Genomic DNA, 23,234 nt, shown 5'->3' on the forward strand with positions numbered 1-23,234 from the left:
TTTAATGTTTTTGTTACGGCGACTCCGGCCATCCTCCGGCGGTGGTGGCCGGCTGTCCGTATTTGAGGGTGGATTGGGGGTGTTTTTGTTAACTTTTAATATTTTATTATAAGGGGTGTTTTGTAAAAAAACAAACATAGGGGTTATTTTAAATTTGTAAATCCTACATCGTAATACCCGCCCAATTCAATTTTTTTTTTAACTTTTTTCAAAAAACTTTTCCCGAAAACACAAAATTGTGAACCAAACGGAGCCGTAATCTTTGGTAATAAAAATTCTTACACAAAATTATTTTTATAAAAATCCTCATATTGCAAAGATATTATAAATTAAACTAAAATTAGAAAAGAAAGGGGAAAAACTATGAATATGAAGAGCTGAAGGTTTCAAAAAATTTTGTTAAGCCATCCAAAAAAATCCCAGCGTCTAGACGTAAAGTCTAGTCTGTTTCTATTGGTTCTCCATCAGATCACAGTGGCTGCCACGTGTAGAGTCCAGATAGCAAGAACAGGTAGGGCACAACGTCACCCTGGTGTGACCTAGTACACCAGAAGCGAGGGCTCGTGACGAACTTTCGTCTATAAATAAACGCATGGAGCCCCAACAAGCTGTTAACAAATTATCAGACATAGAGATAACAAGCTAGCATCAAGCGAGCGAGCCATGGCGAAGCCTCGCAAGCCGAAGAACGAAGAGACGAAGGCCGAGAGTTCGGGCGCCGTGGTCCGTCACCAGAAGCTTTGCCTTTCCATCGACATGGATAAGCGACAAATCTATGGGTTTGCCTTCTCACTTGTAACATTTCTAACGCATATTCTTGGTTAATAGTCCGGTAACGTTACCGAAATGCTAATATGAATTCTTCCAAATGCTATTACGAATTCTTCCAAATGCCATTACGGTAACTTTGTCTAATTTTACTCCTGTTAACCTGGCAGTCTCTTGTAATTGATCGATTAAGTGTTAATATGAATTTTTACAAATTTTATTCCGGTAATGTTAGTCGAATTTTACTCTCCTCAATATACAAATTACTTGTAATTTAGTAATGAGCCAATTGCCTATTTTTAATTTTTTTTTAATTTTTTAATTTTTTAACTTTTTAATTTTTTTAATTTTTTTATGGTTGGTTTAGCTACACCGAGTTGGAAATGGTGGTACCGGATATCGGGATTGTAGGGTTACATGCGGAGAATTTGGGAATCGAGAGTGTGTCAGTAGATGGGGAGTCTACTGAGTTTGAATATTATCCAAATCATCAAAATGTGGAGAATGAGAAGAGATGGAGAATGGTGACCTCGCCTAGTTCAGCTGCGGATGCTGCGGCTGCAGCATATGTATCAGCTCTGGACAGAGAATTGGTACCAAATTTGCTGATCAATTGTTGCAAGCCTTTCAAGGGTTTAACAGAACAGATAGACCATACGAGTTTGGAGAATAAGTTGGACACGTCTGGTGAAGCAAAGCAGGTTATTGTGCCTATCTATAACATATTGTGCACGTCTTTAAGTCATGGATGATGTTAATGTACCATGAACAACATTGCATATTTTGAAATGTCATAAATTTTGTGTACTGTGTTCTCTATAACATGCTAGTATTCTTTTCTGTTTTACTCCTAGGTGTCAGCTGTGAACTGTGTTTGAAGCTAGGTACTTTTTGCAGATCCTTCTTCTACTTGTAGGCTTTAAACCTGCTTGGAAACCAAGATTTTTACCTCCCGACCCACCCATTGTGATTAGAAAAGTTCACGTTCATGATAGCAATTTAATTGATGGTAGCTCAAGTAATTGATAGTTTCACTAACCAGCCCATTTTAGGTTTTGTTATTTGCATTTGGTTTTCTTAGAAGGCTCTCTATAGATATTGTGATGAGGTTTACACGTCTGTGGTTTCTCATGTAGGTTGATGTTGGGTGCAGAATGTGAAACTGGTTCGTATCGATTATTGGGTAGAGAAAGCAGAAACTGGGATTCATTTTGATGGGAATGTGTTACATACTGATAACCAGATAAGGCGAGCTCGTTGCTGGTTCCCTTGTATAGATGATAGCTCTCAACAATGCTGGTATGAACTCTTTGTGCTGTTAATGTTTTTGCTTGATGATTTTGGTCATCTGTAATCTTTAACGTTCAAAGAAATTCATGTTATTGCATTATCTTTCAGTTATGACCTGGAATTTACTGTCTCCCACAATCTCATTGCTGTCAGCACTGGAAGCCTTCTGTATCAGGTAAGAGGGATGGGTTTTAAATATTTATTAGTGCATCGACAAAATGCTTGTGATTTCTCAAATATTCATGAATTGTTAGAACCTCTTTTTTCACTTTCTTGAATCTCTTGATTATGTTAATTCTTATTGGATATGTGTTGATTGTTTACTGTTGCTTGTCAATGTGTGCCTCATATTTGATTATCCAAAATAAAAATTGATGATATTAGCATTATATTGAAATTTTATTAAATTTATGTCTCATATATTGCCTAGCGTGCAATTTATGCGAGTAACCCAAACCTGACAAAAACTATATTTTGGGGGCCAATTTAGGCATCAAACTCTTCTTTCTTCTCTCAGTTTCTACCATTTATCCCAGCCTCCTTCAATGGCAATATAAGGTTTTGATTTTGGTCATTGGGAGAGAAGTTTGCTTTGTCCAATAAAATGATGCTTAAATTTGTTGTTTTCCCTTAGTCAAGGATAAGACACTTAATATAGGCCAAGTTTTGACTTGTTAGCGGATAATAGTTTGCGGGGATAGCTCAGTTGGGAGAGCGTCAGACTGAAGATCTGAAGGTCGCGTGTTCAATCCACGCTCACCGCACGCATCTTTGGGATTGAAAGGTTTGTTGAGTCAAGTTTTAACAATCGAGGTTGCTGAAAACCCTTTTCTATGGGAAATATTCATCTTTTCTGAGTTATAATACAAATTGATGTACAATAGTCATCCTTAACATTGATGTGAGTTGTTTTAGCTGAAATTAGTTCTTAAAACTTATGGCTAGGACTTTTGGAATGATTTTGTCTATAATGAAGAGGGCATGCTGAAAAAAAATGCATGATGAATTATTAGAAGCTAACTGCGTGTGTGGAGGCTAATACTAAACTTTTGAGAGTTATCATATTTATGGTTCTGCTTTACAAGAGAAAGTGCTTTCATGGTTTTCAACTGACGTGTTATATGGAAATAATGGATTGTAGAATGTGTCCAACATGAAATTCTTAATCTTATGACTTTAGACTTAGTGTAAGTTTTTGTAAGTTGAGAAACTCTATTATAACCTGAGGCTGATAGTGAGAGTTTTGCAAAATTGAAATGAATGTCCCTTTTAAGCTTGTCAATCTTGCCAATAACTTCCTGGAACGGAACTCAAATTTTAAAAAAAAAAAAAAAAAAAAGTAGTTTTTTTTTCTTTCTCCTCTGATTGCTTTATCTTCTTCTTACAATGGCCTGAGGTGGTGAGAATTATACAAAAATTAAAATAAGTTCCCTGTTTTTCAAGTGTGACAATCTTGTAATAACTTCCTGCAAACTCAATATGGGAGATTTTTTTCCCCATCTTTCGATGGCCTCATCTTCAAGTTGCTTAACTAGAAAGAGACGATAACTTTCTTGCATGTGTCCATATAAGCTCTTAAAGAATTTTGCATCCAGCAAAGTTGGAACCAATCTTGTGTAAGGAGATTCAAATGGTCAATAAGTTTCGTTTATAGAGATGTTGCTTATGTACTGTTGACTCTGATTGCTTAATTATTAACTTAAAAATGTGCTAAATTGATTAATTTAAAGACTTGATAAATTGTTGGGATGCCTTCATCGAAGTACATACCTATTATAGTATCTTTCACCGGAACTTTTTGTTGTCTTTATACAGGTAAACATAGGTCTAGGAGAAAACAATAAATGACTGATGGTGTTTAACTATACTGAAAAAATTGCCTTAAAAGGGAGTTGAGGGGAGGGATCTAATCATATGAAAATAAATGTCTTGCTTCATCTGTGGAACAACAAAATAATGGATGGAAAAAATACGAGGGACATGAAAGCAGTATTATTGTTGTTCATGTGTTTACTTGGTGGATTGGTAACTAAGAGAAAAAGACTATAAAATCCTTACTACTATTTTTTTCTTCAATTTTTTTCAATTTTATTTTCATTTGATTGAGCTGCTGATGATTATGATGGTTTATTGATGGTAACACTGTTCATGGCAATTGTGATAATTGGTGGTATTGAACTTAATGGTAATGGATGTTTGTGATATTAGAGTGATTGTTGATATGGTATGATGGTGCTGGTGGTGATAGTTTTGGTGGTTGTGGTGGCTTATATTGATGGTGGCAACTCTAGGGGTTTTCCCTATCTAGTATGTGTGATTATTTTGTTTGAGTTTTTAGAAGAAACCCCAACAGTTGGGTTGAGTGGTAAAAGCTTTTAGTTTCAACCAAGAGGGTCAAGGTTCAAATATTGGACCATCTACTTGGGATATTATGTGAACAATTTTCTTGACCACTATGTAAGTTTTGAAGTAACCTTCAGTTAGGAAAGGTCAGGGGGACTTTGACTACTTGAAAAAAAGGAATTTCTCAACAGAGAGGGAGGTAGGGATAATCAAAAGCTTTAGGTTTTATGCAGGCAGTTAGTTCTATTTGATGAGAATCAAGAATGCTCAATTTGAAAATGATTGGATCTCATTTAATAGTTTAAATAGAATAATTGTTTTTCATAACAGCTATTATGTTTCTATTCTATGTGGATTGACTTTAGAATTGGAATTTAGTGCATTGTTTTTATTGCTTTTTGTTGTTAACTTGACTGCTAATAAATCAAGAATTAAGCTTTGTGCAGTCTGCACACATCTTGCATTCAGGGTCAAGTGTGAGATTCCACTCCTTTCATTATTGTAAGAGTTGCAATTGGGTAAATCTCATTGACCTACCCTGAGTTTTAGCTAAAGTAGTAGTAGAGTCCACTGGTGTTTTAGAGATCTCCTCTTAGGGTCTGTTTGGGAGTTTTTTTTCCATTGGTTTTGGGGGTTTTTTAATTAGACTGGTTTTGAGATGTTCTAAAACTATTACTTGCCAGATTTTTCATGCACTGGTTTTGATTAACTTAAAAACCTCCCAAAACCAGTGTAGTGTATTTTTTAGGGATTTATAAAACACCTCAAATCGGGGTGTTTTGGCTGGTTTAAAAATTTTATCCCAAAAAAACCCCTTTCCTCTATATAATATCCTATGATATACAATAATCACTTTGCTGATAAAAAGAGAGGCACAAAACAGAGGGCTAGAGAAAAAGACTGACCCTTTTTCATTTGATTCTTCGTTCTCCAGCTTCTTTAATTCTCTCAACAAGGTTTGTTTCTCTCTTTCTCTCTCATTTTTTGTTTGGGTTTAAAGGCATAAATGTCATGCTTAAATGGGGGAAGGCTCCTTCTTCTTAATTGATTTGCTCTAGATTTGCAAAAGGTTATTCTTTTTATTTAGGTTTTTAGTTTGTTACTATTCTAGATCTGTGTAAAGTAATGGAGTCCAAGAGTTTTTGCGCTTTCAGCAGTTCATGCCGCAGATAGATTCTTTATTTCTTTATCACTTGTAAGTTCTTATTGGGACCCTCTTTTTATGACCATGCTTTTCAACCTGTCAAAGTGATAGATTCACTTGCAGATTTATTGCAGAGATTGTAGTTAATGGTACTATTGCCTCCATGGTTGTGTTGAAATGGTTTTTCCTTCCTAAGTTTAAATCCTCTCATTCCTTAGATCTAAATGAATAATCTTGGCTGTGTATTGTTTCCCCTACACTCTCGTACATCACAGATTGGCAAGTTTAATTACACAAGGAAAGAAGTCATGTGATTTGATTTTGGTTCTAGGAGGAGCATAGTTTTTATAACAATTACTTTATGTGAACTGGACATACATAAATACACAAAACATATAATTCAATTAACACACAAACTGCAGCAATGGCATGAGTGGAGGTAGAACTAGGATAGCTGGTATCTCTAATCACGAACCCTTTTGTAAAGGAGGCTGTTGTAGACAACACAGAAAGCAGAATAAGCAGAATGGAAGCAACCAAAGCGATTGCGGACGCGCTTCCTACATGTCGACAGAACTTTCCGTAAACAGAGCAATCGATAATGCTACCACAAAATATCTGCACAAAGACATGAAATTGAAGTTAAACTTCCCTAATCGAGAATCATTCTAGTCATCAATAAATAAGGCAAAAGATGAATGCATTTGAATTAATTACGTGAAGGCTGGAGAGTAAGTAAACTTGGAAGGAACTTTTATACTAAGTATTGGTAATTAAAAAAAAAAACTCCCAAGTATTGTATGAAGTTGGGGTATTTTTATGAGCATATATGTAAATTTATCATTTTAAAAAATTGTGAGAACCGTTGGAAAATAAACTCTTGGACACAGGTTGAGTGTTTTAAAAACCGCTACTAAAAACCCCTCAAAACTGCTATGGTGGTTTATCCTCGTAACTGCTATCATGAAACTCCCTAGCAAACCCTTAAATTATGAAAATCATCATATACCTTTCTAGAAGTTTGTAAAAACCTTTAGAAGTTCCATAAAACCTGTGGGAGCTTACTGGCAAGAATTAAACCAATGAGGTTTGTTTGTATTTGATATAAACCTTGGGCAGGGACAATGAATTTATCCCCTTCCAAATTCCTGCATGTTGCTTCTTAACTTGCTGCTTGTCTATTTTACTCATATGAAACCTTTATACAATGTTTCTTTCATATTTTCTTTTCTATTTTATGGTTGAAGCTTTGAGCTTGATCATTATTGTGTAATTGAACTTGTTAAGCAACATATTGATGAATCCCCTCCCTTTCCACCAGGCAGATAATGTTTTACTTTTATACGGTTTAGGCATCCAATGTCCATGTTTATATGTTGTATTTTGCTTCAACTGAGCATTTAATGATTATTAACTTTAGTTTTTTGACTGTTATCTTTCCATGTACTTTTTCAGGTTTTGAGCAAAGATGATCCTCCTCGCAAGACTTATGTATATAAATTGGATGTTCCGGTCAATGCTCGGTGGATAACTTTGGCAGTTGCACCTTTTGAAATTCTTCCTGATCCCCATCATAGTATCGTATCACACTTGTGTTTGCCAACTAATTTGCCAAAGCTTCATAACACTGTGGAATTTTTCCACAATGCATTCAGGTTTGCCAATTCAAGTTTTATGGTTATTATTAGTCATCCATAGCCTTTTGGTATTGGTTCGGCATCTATGTTTGTTACCTCTTAATGTTAATTGACCAGACATTTCATTTTTCAACAGCCATTATGAGGCATACCTCGAGGCAAAATTTCCATTTGGGTCATACAAGCAAGTTTTCTTAGCTCCTGAGATGGCAGTTTCCTCATCTACTTTTGGAGCTTCAATGAGTATATTTAGTTCTCAGGTTCTGTATGATGAGAAAGTTATTGATCAGGTTTGTCCATCCAGTTAACTTGTTGTTTTGATATGTTTTGCCTTACGGGTGAACTTTTCCATTTTTCTCACAAGTGTAGTGTGTTAATGTGGGAGGTTGTTGTAGATGTCAAGATAGATATGGTTACATGCCTATTGTTTTTTTTTTTTTTTTTTTGTCAGAGCATAATATATGTAATTTTTTTTTTTTTTTTTTAGAGCATAATATATGTAGATGTCATGGCTATCTTTCCACTGTGATTCACATGTTTTCCTTTTCCTGCATGGGATTTACGGGTGCATATATTTCTTAACAGGCCATAGACACAAGCATTAAACTTGCATTTGCCCTTGCGAGACAGTGGTTTGGAGTATATATCACACCTGAATCACCAAATGATGGTAGGTTGGTAGAATATGATTCTTTGTACTGCTTGATTGGAATTTGGTTTATGACCCTGGTTTATTCAATATAGTTTGAAGATAATATTTCAATTATTTTACTGATTTTTTTATTCCTAATGTCAGAGTGGCTGCTTGATGGTCTTGCTGGTTTTTTGACGGATTTGTTTATAAAAAATTTTTTGGGAAATAATGAGGTTCGCTATCGAAGATACAAGGTTTGCTTTCTTGCACTTGCGTGAATATTCTTCCAGACCTTTATTTTCTGGTTAGTGCTACCACAGACTGTTATCTGTTTTCAGTGGGTTATGGTAGGCATGGTAGTTGTTGCTTATTGCATCAAATAAATTGTATCAAGCAGTACCAGATGCTGAGAGTCTTACGTTTTTATTTGCTTTAGTTGTGTATGCTTTTAGTCTGTTAGTGCAGACATCTAGTGAGAAGAATTTGGGGGAAAGTTATGCAATTGTTGGAGAAATAATTAGTGACTCTTTTGTAATTCGTAGATCTGTTAATTTGAGAAATTGTTGTCTTGGTGATATCTTTGCAGTTCTTTGCCTTGTCCTTATCACTAAAAGAAAATAATGCAAGTATTTCCGTACTCTGATACGCATATTGACTACTTGATGTTTACATATTTGTAGGCAAATTGTGCTGTTTGCAAAGCGGATGATAGTGGTGCAACAACTTTGAGCTCTTCTACTTCTTGCAAGGATTTGTATGGAACCCATTGCATTGGTATATATGGCAAAATACGATCATGCAAATCAGTAAGCTTTGAAATTTCTTATTTTAATATATCCACACACACTGTGTGAAAATTTCTTTAGAAAACTCTTTTCACTAATCGATTAATTTCTTGTAGGTGGCAGTCCTTGAGATGTTGGAAAAGCAAATGGGATCGAATTTCTTCCGCAAAGTAAGGCCTAGCAGCTTGCTATATAGTTAATTGTTTTGTCAATCCTTTTTGGTTTCCCTGGTCCATTAGATGGATGTTAACTTTTGTGGATAGCTTATTCACTCTTGTAATTTCTTCAAGTAATGATAATTTTTTAGTTTCTTCTCAAAAAAAAAAAAAAAAAAATATCACTCATTGGGGAAGATAGTCCCATTCCTGACTTAATGTGTAAAATGTAAAGAAAATTCTTGCTACTGAAGGTCTTAGGATTTGGTTCTTGTTTCTTTGCAATTGTAGATTTTGCAGAATATTGTTTCTCGGGCTCAAAGTGCAACATCTCCTGTGCGTTCTCTTAGTACAAAAGAGGTGATTACATTCTACTACAGCATAATGTCCAGTTCATCTATTTATATTTTAGCTCTACATTTCAGCAAGTTTTACTTGTATTTCCCTTTATTTATTTTTGGGTTTTCATCCACTTATTATGCATACTATTATTACCTATGCCATGCCAGATTTTATGTTGTGACTTGTGAATGACATTGCTGTAAGAATTTTCCATGACCATGCAGTTCTGATTTTCTTGGTCAATCCTACATGAATTTCCTTGATCTATAGTGGTTGCTACTTCCTTTCTGGTACTATTTAGCTTAACTGTGCCAAGCTCAAAATAATTAAAAAAGCTAAGTACAGAGTATTTATCTTTCACACACGTGTTTAATTAAATAACCACTGATGCTCTGGAAGATGTAATAATAAAATGATAGAGCCGGTTGACTAACATGGTTTTTTTTATCTTCCCAACTAAAAATTAAGGTATTAGAACTTGATTGAGAGTTAATACAATTGGGTTATTGAAGATCATTATTTGATAGAGTTGTGGGTGAAATTTAACTCAATGAAAAGTGCATTCAGGTTACACTTGTCCACTCTGTTTTGTTTGAAGTTTGGCTCATCGAAAAATTTAAAGTTGATGTAAAATGCATAGTTATACTTTCTAGGTCTCTGCCTCCTATCGTTTTTTTTTTTTTTTTTTTTTTTTTTTTTTTTTTTTTTTTTGGTAATGCACATATTATTTTGTCGACACAAATGCATCCATAATTTAAAAGAATATCTTTGGTGATATTAATACTAAATATGCCATTGTCTTCTGAAATAGAGAACTATGTAGTTTGAACTCTAGTGTCTTCTTTTAACTGTAATTCTCCAAACACTGTTGTTAAGGGAAGCGAGAAAATTTTCTGTCCAAGAAAGTTGTCTAATTTGGTTAACTTTGTGACTTGTAATGCTCTTGCTTTCCTTGTGTATCATCGAAGAAGGTTTTCATAAGGCAGTAAATATAAGTTACAGTTGTTATTTTGTTTTATTTTGCTTACATTGAAATTTGAAGTACTAAGTGTTGACCACTACATCTGTAGCACCCTCCTTAGTTTAACATCTTCTAATCTTGTAATTTATTTTTTGTATGCTCAATTCCTTTTGGATATAGCAATATATGTTATATGTTGTGACTGGGTCTGTTTCCTTTTCTTCATAATGATGTTTGCTGGATTTTCTTGTTTTTGCTAGACTTTATTTAAGGTCCTAACTTGAAGCTCTCAAGGTATCTTGGTATTTTACTTATTTATCTGAGTATATTATAAATTGTGAGATGCAGTTTCGACATTTTGCTAACAAGGTTGGAAATCTTGAGCGCCCGTTTCTTAAAGAGTTCTTTCCTCGGTGGGTGGGATCGTGTGGGTGTCCGGTGTTGAGGTATGATTTCTGTCAGGGTTATTAATTTTTTATTTTATTTTTTTGCTTTGCAATTGATAACTTCTGTTCTAATGCCATATTTTTTCTGGGATGTGAATCATAAGGATGGGTTTTTCATATAACAAACGGAAAAATATTGTCGAACTGGCGGTATTGCGGGAATGCACAGCTACACCTGATTCAAGTGGTCCAGTTCTCAATTCTAACCTGGATTCTGAAAACCGAGACAGTGATAATGGGTGGCCTGGGATGATGAGTATTAGGGTTCATGAGCTTGATGGTATGTATGACCATCCAGTTTTGCCAATGGCTGGAGACACATGGCAGCTGCTGGAAATACAATGCCATTCAAAGCTTGCTGCTAGACGAGCCTTGAAGCCTAAAAAGGGTTCAAAACCTGATGGCTCTGATGATAATGCTGATGCTGTAGCTGCTTTAGATATGCGCTCTAGGTATATTGTCGTCTTAATGAGGTGTTTTGGCATTTATTGTTGAGAGATGATCAGGTTTATTATTTTTTAATGTATTGAATTCTTTTGTTTGGCAGTATGGAATCCCCCTTGTCATGGATTAGGGCAGACCCAGAAATGGAATATCTTGCTGAAATTCATTTTAACCAGCCTGTACAGATGTGTGTAAGTTGTAGTAAGAAATTATAATGTTTTTTCATAACTAATTGTAATTGAATCTGGTCCTTTGGGCCGGATAGTTCTAAACATAAAAGACCACTCAGTCTGTATGCTAGTTTTTAATGTCAATTATATTTTTCACACGAAGCTTAGAGAAGTTGTAAGTATTAAAATCTTGCTATGGATCCAAATTGCGATTTGGGGCAATTAAATTGTATTTATATTTTGATGTTGTTTCAGCTGCATCTTTTGCTAAAACAAAGCAAAAAAAAAGCTTCGAAGATGCTTACTTAATTATTTGGATAAGGACTTCATATTGTTGGTATGTTTTATCAGATAAATCAGTTAGAGAAGGATGGAGATGTTGTTGCTCAAGCTCAAGCAATTGCAGCACTAGAGTCTCTACCGCAACTTTCGTTTTCTGTTGTTAATACTCTGAATAATTTCCTCAGCGACTCCAAGGTTTTAATCAATTTCAGAGGTATATTTGGTTTGATTTTCATGTGTTTAATGGAACGTAATTAGCTGTATCTTTGTGGTGTTAAGGCCTTTTGGAGAGTTCGGATTGAGGCAGCATTTGCATTGGCCAATACAGCATCCGAGGTAATGTGATCATTCTTGTATTCATTGAATTAATTGAGCTCTGATTGGTCCAGTGTTTGTTTAACCTAATTTTGACTGTAGCATTAATTGCTTTGTTTGGGAAAGTTCACAACCAATTAAGAAATTTAATTTGTGATTGCCCATCCTGATTTATGTATAATCTATAAACTTTATTGATAGCTACTTGTGTATTTTGTTAGAAAGGTATCTTTCTGAGTTTTTCCAAAAGAATTCTGGACTACATTTTTCTGGAAGATGCTAATGCTTTTCGTGATGGTTCTGAATGTAATTACATGGATTCTTCTTTATATTCAACAATTACTCATAAAAGGATCAATTTTAAGTTGTGCATTTAATGAATTTTTTAGCAGGGAAAATGAATCGTTTATATGGTAATTGAACTTGATAATACTGTGTTATTTTCTTATAAGCTTAAGCTTTCGGCTTTAGATATAACTTTTAATATAGTATTACGGTCAGGTTGTTTCAGAAGGCTTATGTGTGAATTTCCCTATTTTACTCGCTAATGCTTAAATAAAGCTTTAGCTTTAGTTTTCACTGGTAGTCTTGCCTATAGATTGATGATGTGAGGTTCACTGATCTTTCTTATAGCTAATTTTGTTATGCTTTATGATGGAACCCCAGCAAACTCAATCAAAATTCACACAGCACACCCAACAATCAAAGAACAAACACGATAAACAAACTATATATTGATTCAAAAGTGAAAACAAGTCTTGGTGAGCTACAATCAGACCCAACCGAAAGCAAAAACAAAGAAGGGATAGTCCTAGCAATTTGAGGAGCTGGGGACCTCCCTTAATAACCGTTTGAAAATATGCCTATCCTTCCCTAAACTCCACTCCCTTTATGTACTAATCCCTTAGCTAAAATATTCCTCCCACTAACAACTTGATTCCTCAACACGTGAATATTTCCCAACCAACTGCCACAAGCACACATGCCCACTCACACACCCAACACCCTATTGCCTTTATGCCCTTTATATTGATAGACTTTACTAATAGGAGGTCTCATCACTTTATAATGAAATTTGTGCTTGCTCTTTCACTTTGATATTTATAACGCTCTTTTAATTTCAATGTTTTTGTTTGTGTACCATCTTACTCTTTATCAGTATTTGCTACTGACGCATGGGATTCTATGTCATTGTATTACAGGAAACTGATTGGGCTGGTTTACTTCATTTGGTGAAATTTTATAAAAGTCGAAGGTTTGATGCAAATATTGGACTTCCCAAGTGAGATTCTAACTTAGCTAACTTAGCTTGAGACTTTTTGGTGATTTTATGGCTCTAGTACTTGTTAAAAATTCTGTTTTCTGATGATCTGGCAGGCCAAATGATTTTCGTGATTTTCCAGAGTACTTCGTTCTTGAGGTAATGCATTGAGGTAGGGTATGTAATGAGTTGTATCCATGCCATGCACGAAACTGTAGGAAGTTTATTTCCTGTGTTTTACAGGCATCATATAGAGCTATCATTCATAGAATTTATGAGCATGAGAGAAGTGTTTGATCGGGCACCTTGCTGTTGCTTGCTTATATTCCCTATCAATTTAAAAATAATTGGTGATGGAGGTCATCTGTTTTCACCTATGAGTTTGAATCATATCACATGTATAAGTATGCAATTCACACTTAGGTCATCTAAAAACTGCATAGATTATGCGGATGAAAAGATCGCTTGATGCTCTTTATTGTTACATAGAATCTTTTGGAAATTGACTAATTTGATCTATCTCATAGAATCTTGCTAAGAAAAATATAATATATAATTATAATAGCAAATAAGAGAACTAGACATTGAGGAAAAAATTGACCTCATAAAGACCAGTTTTAGTTTGTTCACCCTTTGTTTTTTATCCATGACTTGGGTTTGCAGCTTTGTTCTTTGATAAGTCTGGTCTATGAATGCCAGAAACTTTCAATTTGTCTTTAAAATTATTCTGGGGATTTGTATCCCTTCTGTCAATGCAAACTATGTGGTAATCCACTGTTACTTCATGAGTCATCATGGTTTTGTTTGTTGTGAGGAATGTAATTATTGTTAGAACTAGATTTGCCACTCTAAAAGCTTATGTCTGCCCTTGGAATTTCAGTAGAGAACTAAAAATAGTGCAGGTTAGGGGTGGGCATTGCTATCAATGCATGCTTAACTATATCTGGTGCTGGATGTGAAAATGTTTGCTGGATAGGACCAATTCATTAATGTTCGACTTTTTTGGTCTGAATGGGGAGCAAGGTTGGAATGCTGTGGTAAATAGAATAAGATTAACATTGTGGTAGAATTTGGGTGCTGAGCTTAATCTCTGTGGTAGAATTTGGGTGCTGAGCTTAATCTCTGTGGTTTGGGGGGATGAATTGTTGGTTGAGGCTGGTAAAAAGCAAGAGAGCCTAGGCACACGGCTAAGGCTCCTAAGTTAAAACAAAGGAAGGCTTCATAATTGGATACAAGCAAGATTGTACTGAAACCATCAGTTGTCAGATTGCAGGGTCTTACTGTCTGCACCTAATTTTTGGAGGAATTAAGAGTTTTGGCTTTGCTTTAGGAAACAGAGTCAGAATGATTTGATACTTGATCGATTTCCTACCCTAAAATTGGTCTAACAGTAATTAAAATTGTTTCTTTGTGAGCCCTTTGTATTTACATCAAGTATTGCTGGTTGAGAAGCAAACAAAATTTTGTATGTGCCATATTAAAACATNAGGCTTTACTAATAGGAGGTCTCATCACTTTATAATGAAATTTGTGCTTGCTCTTTCACTTTGATATTTATAACGCTCTTTTAATTTCAATGTTTTTGTTTGTGTACCATCTTACTCTTTATCAGTATTTGCTACTGACGCATGGGATTCTATGTCATTGTATTACAGGAAACTGATTGGGCTGGTTTACTTCATTTGGTGAAATTTTATAAAAGTCGAAGGTTTGATGCAAATATTGGACTTCCCAAGTGAGATTCTAACTTAGCTAACTTAGCTTGAGACTTTTTGGTGATTTTATGGCTCTAGTACTTGTTAAAAATTCTGTTTTCTGATGATCTGGCAGGCCAAATGATTTTCGTGATTTTCCAGAGTACTTCGTTCTTGAGGTAATGCATTGAGGTAGGGTATGTAATGAGTTGTATCCATGCCATGCACGAAACTGTAGGAAGTTTATTTCCTGTGTTTTACAGGCATCATATAGAGCTATCATTCATAGAATTTATGAGCATGAGAGAAGTGTTTGATCGGGCACCTTGCTGTTGCTTGCTTATATTCCCTATCAATTTAAAAATAATTGGTGATGGAGGTCATCTGTTTTCACCTATGAGTTTGAATCATATCACATGTATAAGTATGCAATTCACACTTAGGTCATCTAAAAACTGCATAGATTATGCGGATGAAAAGATCGCTTGATGCTCTTTATTGTTACATAGAATCTTTTGGAAATTGACTAATTTGATCTATCTCATAGAATCTTGCTAAGAAAAATATAATATATAATTATAATAGCAAATAAGAGAACTAGACATTGAGGAAAAAATTGACCTCATAAAGACCAGTTTTAGTTTGTTCACCCTTTGTTTTTTATCCATGACTTGGGTTTGCAGCTTTGTTCTTTGATAAGTCTGGTCTATGAATGCCAGAAACTTTCAATTTGTCTTTAAAATTATTCTGGGGATTTGTATCCCTTCTGTCAATGCAAACTATGTGGTAATCCACTGTTACTTCATGAGTCATCATGGTTTTGTTTGTTGTGAGGAATGTAATTATTGTTAGAACTAGATTTGCCACTCTAAAAGCTTATGTCTGCCCTTGGAATTTCAGTAGAGAACTAAAAATAGTGCAGGTTAGGGGTGGGCATTGCTATCAATGCATGCTTAACTATATCTGGTGCTGGATGTGAAAATGTTTGCTGGATAGGACCAATTCATTAATGTTCGACTTTTTTGGTCTGAATGGGGAGCAAGGTTGGAATGCTGTGGTAAATAGAATAAGATTAACATTGTGGTAGAATTTGGGTGCTGAGCTTAATCTCTGTGGTAGAATTTGGGTGCTGAGCTTAATCTCTGTGGTTTTGGGGGATGAATTGTTGGTTGAGGCTGGTAAAAAGCAAGAGAGCCTAGGCACACGGCTAAGGCTCCTAAGTTAAAACAAAGGAAGGCTTCATAATTGGATACAAGCAAGATTGTACTGAAACCATCAGTTGTCAGATTGCAGGGTCTTACTGTCTGCACCTAATTTTTGGAGGAATTAAGAGTTTTGTGGTTGCTTTAGGAAACAGAGTCAGAATGATTTGATACTTGATCGATTTCATACCCTAAAATCGGTCTAACAGTAATTAAAATTGTTTCTTTGTGAGCCCTTTGTATTTACATCAAGTATTGCTGGTTGAGAAGCAAACAAAATTTTGTATGTGCCATATTAAAACATCACCAATTGTGGACCCTCTGAAGCCTTTGAAAAGTTGTTACTGTTCTGTAACTGAACTGATATCGCTATATGAACTAATACCCTTTTCAGTTTGCTGTGAGAAATTTGAAACATTAGTTATTTTGTTTTTTAGGCTATTCCGCATGCAATAGCTATGGTCAGAGCGGCAGACAAGAAAAGCCCAAGAGAAGCTGTAGAGTTTGTTTTACAGCTTTTGAAGGTAATTTCCCATATTTCACTAAGCTTTTGCACTACAATGATAATCAAAGAGGTACAAACAAACTCTTTATTTTTTGTTCTTTTCGTGCCTATTTTGGCAATGTTTTGACCAAAAGGAGTATATGTATTTTGTTGAATGAAAAATTGAGCACAACAACCTATGTTTCTGTTTTGTGGTGGTTTTAGTGAGATATGACCATTTAAGTATGAATTTTTACAAAGAGATTTACTAAAACAGTCTCCTCTTGCATTTCATTTTTATGACAGAAATTGCGTAACATTTAGGTTCCCAACTTCCCATTACAGATTATTACTCAGTGGAGTTTGTGGCCTGAAATAGAATTCTGTAATAAGGTGTTCATTGTAATTATTAGAACTTCCTCTTATCTAGTGGGTCTTGTTTTACTCCCTTAGATACCTACGTGTCTTCAAGATTGCATTTCCTTTTTAGTGCTAATGAATTTTGTGTGCCAACTATTTATTCTTCATTTGCTCTAGGGTCTCTGCTCGATTTTCTTCATTCATCCCAATTTGGAATGATTTTAAGATTCCTGGTGTTGTCTTGTATGGTGAAGGGGGTTATTTTTTATTTATAGCATAGATTTTGGATGCTATGCACTGTTTTTGTATAGATTTTGCTGACCCCTTGTGTGTTTATGCTTCTTGCGGACATATGGTCCACTTCTTACCTGTTACTTTTTTACATTTCCATCAACATATTCAGAGTTTCTTATAACCAAAGAGTTTTGCTTTGACTATACTTCTCTTTCTCCTTTCTTTCTGTTTAACTTGATTTATTGATGGTATTTAGACATTCCTATGATTTCCAATAAAAAAGAAAAATGCAAACTGAAAGTCTTAGATCTTATTAATAACAAGTTTGAAACAAGAAACATCCTGATACTGCCAATAAAGGGGAAAACCCCCAAGACAATTCAAAGTTGAATGTCAAAGGTTAGAATATGCCAAAAAGGTAAGTCTTTTAGATATTTTGTTATCTGTTGATAAGTGGAATTATATGACTATAAAATGTGGGTAAGCCTTTGCTAATACCTTGCTCTGAGATGTCTTTTTGGCGGATATGCTTTTTTTGTTAATTATAGAAAAGACCGGTACGCCGTGATGGAGGTCATGGTATAAAAAAAAAAAAGAATATACTCTTTGAATACAAATAAGTTGGTATAGTCAAATTATCAGTATGTCCACCAGCTTAAGAATTTATATATATTGACAGTACTACCAGAAATTTGTCATCTGAACAATGAACTAGTTATCTTGTCATTTTTATTGCTTGTGTCATGGTCCAGAATGTAAGGAACTGGTTTCTCTTAGGGTGATCTTACTGTTGATTTTCCTTTTTCAATAAATTATGCTTTATCAATGTTTCTAATTTATTTTTACCCTTGTTCTTTTTCACTGTTCTTCAACAGTATAATGATAACAATGGAAATCCCTATTCTGACGTGTTCTGGCTTGCCGCACTGGTCCAGTCAGTTGGTGAACTTGAATTTGGGCAACAGGTGGTTAACACTATTTTTCTCTTTGATTCCTTTCAGGCTTATGCTGCTGCTTCTTTTTTGGTTTGCTTAAGTATTTTGTCATTTCAACTCTTTCTTCTTGCTGGGTTTTAAATCATTTTAAGCGCATAGTTTTTCACAACTTTCTGCTTGGTGTGTTTTTGAAATTAAGCTTTTAGGTGAAGTCTTAATCATTCAGCTAAAACGTGTTCTTAATGTGCTACCACGTCATCAAATCAAGGCTTAAGTTCAAAATGTAATCTTAATTCAGTGACAAGAAATGTCAGCGGTTTCCTTGATGTCTTTGGATGCTTGAATAAGTAATGTAAATAAATTTGAATGTTGTTGATTTTGTGCTTCTGTCGCTAAGAAACTTTCTGTTAGAACACTGATTTTAGGATCAGACGACTTAGATTTAAAATGATCAAAATTTGATCTTAATTTTATTTTCGTTTTTATAATAAATGCTATAACTTCAAACATTATTGTATCTTGCTTCACATTCAATACGTGTGCTGAAGTCTTCCTGTTATTGGTGTTTCTTTGATTCTGTAACAGAGTATTCTCTTTCTGTCATCTCTTCTCAAGCGTGTCGATCGGCTTTTGCAGTTTGATAGGTAATGTTTCTTTTGATGGGAAATACCATTTTTCAAATAATGATAGAAATTAACTGCATGTAAAATGGCATGTTGCAGGCTGATGCCTAGTTACAATGGGATCTTGACAGTCAGCTGCATCCGAACTTTGACCCAAATTGCATTAAAACTTTCTGGATTCATCTGTCTTGTAAGTTTTTCTCTCATCCATTATCCTGTGATAAGTTCCTTCTTGTTGATGAACTACTAATTCCTAAAGCTTAAGCTGGTGAGAAAAGATTGTTAGATACAAAAATCATTGCAACCCAAAGTTTGCATAAGGAAGTCCTGAAGTCCTGGATCCTAACTCAGAATTTGATTTTTAATTAGAACCTAAACTTCTGAACCTCAAATCCCAATTTGGAAAAACAAATAGAACAGGTTAAGTGTTTTTTTTATCAAAGATTTTAAATTTAGAAATCAAAGTTCTGAAAACTTTTAATGTGAACTTGAAGTTCTTCACTTATATTCTACACTTGAAAATGTCGAAACTCCAAGTCTGCGATTACTAAACCTGGTATTTTGAAAAAAATTTAGTTAATCTTTCATGGGTCTTGGATACTAAAATGCTTATTTAGGTCTTGCATTTCAGCTCTGAGGTAATAAAGTTGAGTTGTATTCAACAACTGATTTGTAATGTCAAATGCATCACTTTTTATTGAGGTTTAAGGAGGAACTTAAACTATAAATGATCATAATCTCTCTTTCAGATTATTCCATTAAATCAAAAGATCTATATCTTGTGATGTAGTGATTATAAATTTTCATATAGGTGATGGCAAAGAAAAACCATAGCTTTTGCTCTACCCTATAGGATAGTTGATTTCTTCCTTAATTGCATCTTTTGGTGCTTAGACTCTAGCATGAGCGTCACTTGTGTGGCTAAATCTAAATGATGGGCTTATCATGTGGATATAGGAAAACAAACATACAAAGTAGCTTTTAAATATAGATTGAACTTTGCTTTATTGTTGTAATTTTACTTATAGAATGGAAGATTCAGTTGTAAAACCTCTTGATCAATCTGAGTTTGGCTCTTACATTGAGGAACACTAATCCAGAAAGCTTAATAGGAAATTGTTATACCCTAGTATTTAACAATTCTAAACTTATTTTTATTCACCTGTGGTCATTACTCACTGCAGGATCATGTTGTTGAACTTATTAAACCATTTCGGAATCCAAATACGATATGGCAAGTTCGAATGGAAGCAAGCAGGGCACTCCTTGATCTTGAGTTTCATTGTAAAGGCATAGATGCAGCATTGTCATTGTTTGTCAAATATATAGAGGAAGAGCCGTCCTTGAGAGGTTTTGCACTTTCCTCTTTTTCCTTGAGTGCAAGAACTAACCTCCTATAGATTCCAACTTTTATTAGTTCAGTTTTTAAGTAACCAGCGACCGAAAAACATGAGCTAATAGGAATTAGCCCAATAACTATGTTTACACTCACCACAATTGCAACAACAAACATCACAACACAAATGTACTGAATTTGTAATAATCTAGTTATCAAATTTGAAAAACTTAAACTCATAGGTAAGGAACAATGGAATTTAAGGTTAAAAGTTATGCTGCTGGTTTCTTAGTGTATGCTTTTTTGTGTTTAACTTCTTATATTCGTTGCTTTCAGGACAGGAGAAATTGGGTGTTCATGCAATGCGTATATGTCAAGCTGGAGGTGGATCTGATTTCAATGATGAAATTAGGACCGAAACTCTAGTAGCCTTGCTTCATCTGCTTGACAGCCGTATTTCATTCAATAATGTCTTTCTTCGTCACCACCTATTTGGCATTCTACAAATACTTGCAGGAAGGTGAGCCTACTATTTCTACTTCCTCTTCAATAGAAATTTTATCCATGTGTAAGGAAAGTTTTAACTATATTTAATTATTGGGGTAATTTTTCATCAGTTATTGAAGGGTATGATGTATGATAAATCTGCCTTTTGATGAACAAGAAATACTAATACAACATCATATGGTAACATTGTAGATTCTATCATTGGCATTGGACCTTTACAGTTGATATAATCTTATTTTTGGGTGTCTAGTTAGTATTATTAAAGACATTGGCTGTGTCATTTTAGGGGTGAGATCAACTGGGGTTTTAGTCGTGCATGAAGAGCTGTAAACTTAGCTTGGCAATGGACTATGGTTTATGTTATTTAATAACTGATTTTGAACCCCATTTTGGAGCTTCTCTTTTAAATGAATTGATATAGATTGGAAGAGTAATGTTTTTAATTTAAGAAAAATGATAATGTGTCTCTATTTGATCCTCTCCATTTTTTTCACCCTAAATTTTGGGTTAGAAATGCTCTGTAATCATCATATGAACATATCAAGCTGTTGATGGACATGATTGCATATTATGATGCTTTCTCTCCTTTGATTATGTGGTTCTTGATATATATAAACTTCCACAAAGTAATGCCCTTAGGTTTGACTGATGTCAAAATGAAGAGAAATGAATAATATGTGAACAATTATATAGACTGAGTTGGCATAGTCGGTAAAACTGTTATTTCTAGTTGCACTCAGAACTGCCCTTTCGTTTTTGTGGGGTCCTAGTCACTGTAATGCTCTTTACTTTTAGTGCTTCTCACAGTGTTATGCTTATTACCTTGGTGTTTTATCTTTTATTTTCCTGATCATACTTTCATATTAGTTTTAGAAAATATTTGCAGTCTGTTCTTTTTTTTTTTTTTGACAAATTCTTAATTTCTGGTTTCGGTACTAATGTGGCCTCAGTAAGGAAGTATTACTCTTGCAAATATTCTTGTTTGGGAGAAATTTTAGGTTATTTAGTTTCTATATTTCTCCATTTTCAAAGAAAACATGCTGAAAACTAATTCTGAAATTGAATTCTCAACACTTTTTTTCAGAGCCCCTACACTCTATGGCGTGCCCAGAGATAAAATATTGCTTAGAGGTGATGGTGATACTTACAGTGACCAGAGGAACATTTGTGCAGCTTTTGTCACAGAAATGAAGCCTACGGAACCAACTCTGGATATGCCAAACTTTTCACGGGATAATTTGGCTATTTCAGATGTTTCCAAGGAAGTAGATTGTGTTTCAAATGGTCGTGAGGAGAATATATTGGTTATTCCAGAAAATTCCAAGGAAGCAGACATTGTTTCCAACGGTCATGAACGGAAGATGTCAGTCCCAGAAGTTTCCAAAGATGCAGATACTGTTTCCAACAGTCATGAACGGAAGATGCCAGTTGTTAAAATTAGGGTTAAGCAATCTGCAGCTACCAGTAGAGCAGAAGAGGCTGACAATAGAGCTTTTGAAAGATCTCAAGGCGGACAACATGAAGCTGATCGTGTAACCAGCAGTTCAGTTTCCGTGGATGCACCCCAAAGGAATTCAGTAGAAGCAGTGAGCATTAGCTATCAAAATGTTGAGGAGGTCAACTCATGTCATGATCACGGATCCCGGATGACTGCTAGCATTGGCAGTGCAAAACTTCCGAGTGAAGGTGACAATTTTGGGAAGGAACTCCAGTGTACTGCTGATTCTAGCAAAGTATCCATGCACTTGCAGCCCGATGATCCCTCATCACCAAGCATCCTACAAGATAACAATGTTGACCCTCATGCTAAAAAATATGTAAGTCTTCAAAGCCTATCGGGTGCTAGACAAGATCTGAATGGCGGTTCATCGGGTAAAGAAAAGGAGAAGAAGAAGAAAGACAAGGATAAGAAAAGGAAGCGGGAAGACCCAGAGTATTTGGAGAAGAAGCGTCTGAAGAAGGAGAAAAAGCAAAAGGAGAAAGAGATGACGAAACTGCTTAGCGAAGAGGTGAAAACGCCTTCAGTAGAAATATCTGGTAAGAAAGGGGAAGCTACCATTAAGATGGCAACTGTGCAACTGCAACAACCAATTGAACCCAGTCAACCAAAAGCAACAATTACGAAGGTCGAAAGCAGGGCAGAACCTTCAGAAGGTAGCTCTGCCCCAAAAATCCGAATAAAACTTAAAAGTAAGACACAAAACAAATTATAGTGTACATACTCTGCTTCCATTTTAAATATTTTTCTTGATACCCAGAGAACTCACTCTTAGAATTTTTGACTTCTAGTCTGTTCATCCCTGCCGGCAATCTGTAGAAATAGACTGTTAATGTGAGTGTCACTGTTTCTCTAATGGCATCTGATTTGTCATCTCTTTTTTTTTTTTTTTTAATCCATTCTCCTGGAACATATATGTCATTTAAACAACTGGCGTTTACTTTCTCTAGTTTGAGGGTAAATGAGCTTCACTTGGTGGTCAAACAATCTCTATTTGCAGGTTTAAGTGATTAAATCTGCCGTGGGTCGTGTGTAAGATGTTGGTCAGATAAGTAATTTGGTTCCTTTAGTTTGATAAAGTGTAAAAAAAGAAAGCCATTAAGCACTCGTGTTGTCAAGTGTTTATTTTGTTTCGACTTTCAAAGAGATCTCTATCGAGCAACATATAATAATAGGGGGATATATTCATTCCTAGCGTCTGAAAAAACATTTTCCTTACTATTTATTATTTGTCTATTTTATAACGTGCTGTTATACTGTCAATATCTAACACTGTTTGCGAGTGCACGTTTCATAGAATTGTCCCAACTCCTAGAAACATAATGGCGGCACTTCTTAATACGTGTTATAAATTATTTAAAAATAGATTTATCAACCGTATATA

At 34.9% G+C, this 23,234-nt stretch overlaps 1 protein-coding gene and 1 non-coding gene across 2 annotated transcripts; both read left to right on the plus strand.

The window, feature by feature from the left end:
• The first annotated feature begins 629 nt into the window (after nt 1–629).
• LOC116146654 (transcription initiation factor TFIID subunit 2) lies at nt 630–22,706 on the plus strand. Its single transcript, XM_031432067.1, has 25 exons — nt 630–779; nt 1,136–1,469; nt 1,922–2,067; nt 2,167–2,233; nt 7,001–7,200; nt 7,319–7,472; nt 7,768–7,852; nt 7,979–8,070; nt 8,497–8,622; nt 8,718–8,771; nt 9,048–9,116; nt 10,408–10,505; nt 10,610–10,957; nt 11,053–11,140; nt 11,471–11,596; nt 11,681–11,737; nt 12,919–12,998; nt 13,094–13,136; nt 16,311–16,397; nt 17,827–17,916; nt 18,472–18,530; nt 18,609–18,699; nt 19,694–19,859; nt 20,182–20,365; nt 21,437–22,706. The coding sequence occupies exons 1-25, from the start codon at nt 664–666 to the stop codon at nt 22,563–22,565; spliced, it is 4,089 nt and encodes a 1,362-aa protein (XP_031287927.1). The 5' UTR covers nt 630–663; the 3' UTR covers nt 22,566–22,706.
• On the plus strand, nt 2,750–2,822 carry TRNAF-GAA. The gene has a single exon. It is a non-coding gene; the product is annotated as a tRNA-Phe (tRNA).
• Nucleotides 22,707–23,234: the final 528 nt, after the last annotated feature.

This window comes from Pistacia vera, unplaced genomic scaffold, assembly GCF_008641045.1.
Source record: "Pistacia vera cultivar Batoury unplaced genomic scaffold, PisVer_v2 Contig481, whole genome shotgun sequence".
NCBI lineage: Eukaryota > Viridiplantae > Streptophyta > Magnoliopsida > Sapindales > Anacardiaceae > Pistacia > Pistacia vera.

Bases quoted from the DNA above. Each gene is read 5' to 3' on its own strand.
- LOC116146654 (XM_031432067.1), top strand. From the start codon at position 664: ATGGCGAAGCCTCGCAAGCCGAAGAACGAAGAGACGAAGGCCGAGAGT. The intron at 13,137-16,310 runs GTAATGCATTGA...TTTGTTTTTTAG, and splicing joins CAGAGTACTTCGTTCTTGAG to GCTATTCCGCATGCAATAGC. The intron at 17,917-18,471 runs GTGGTTAACACT...ATTCTGTAACAG, and splicing joins AACTTGAATTTGGGCAACAG to AGTATTCTCTTTCTGTCATC.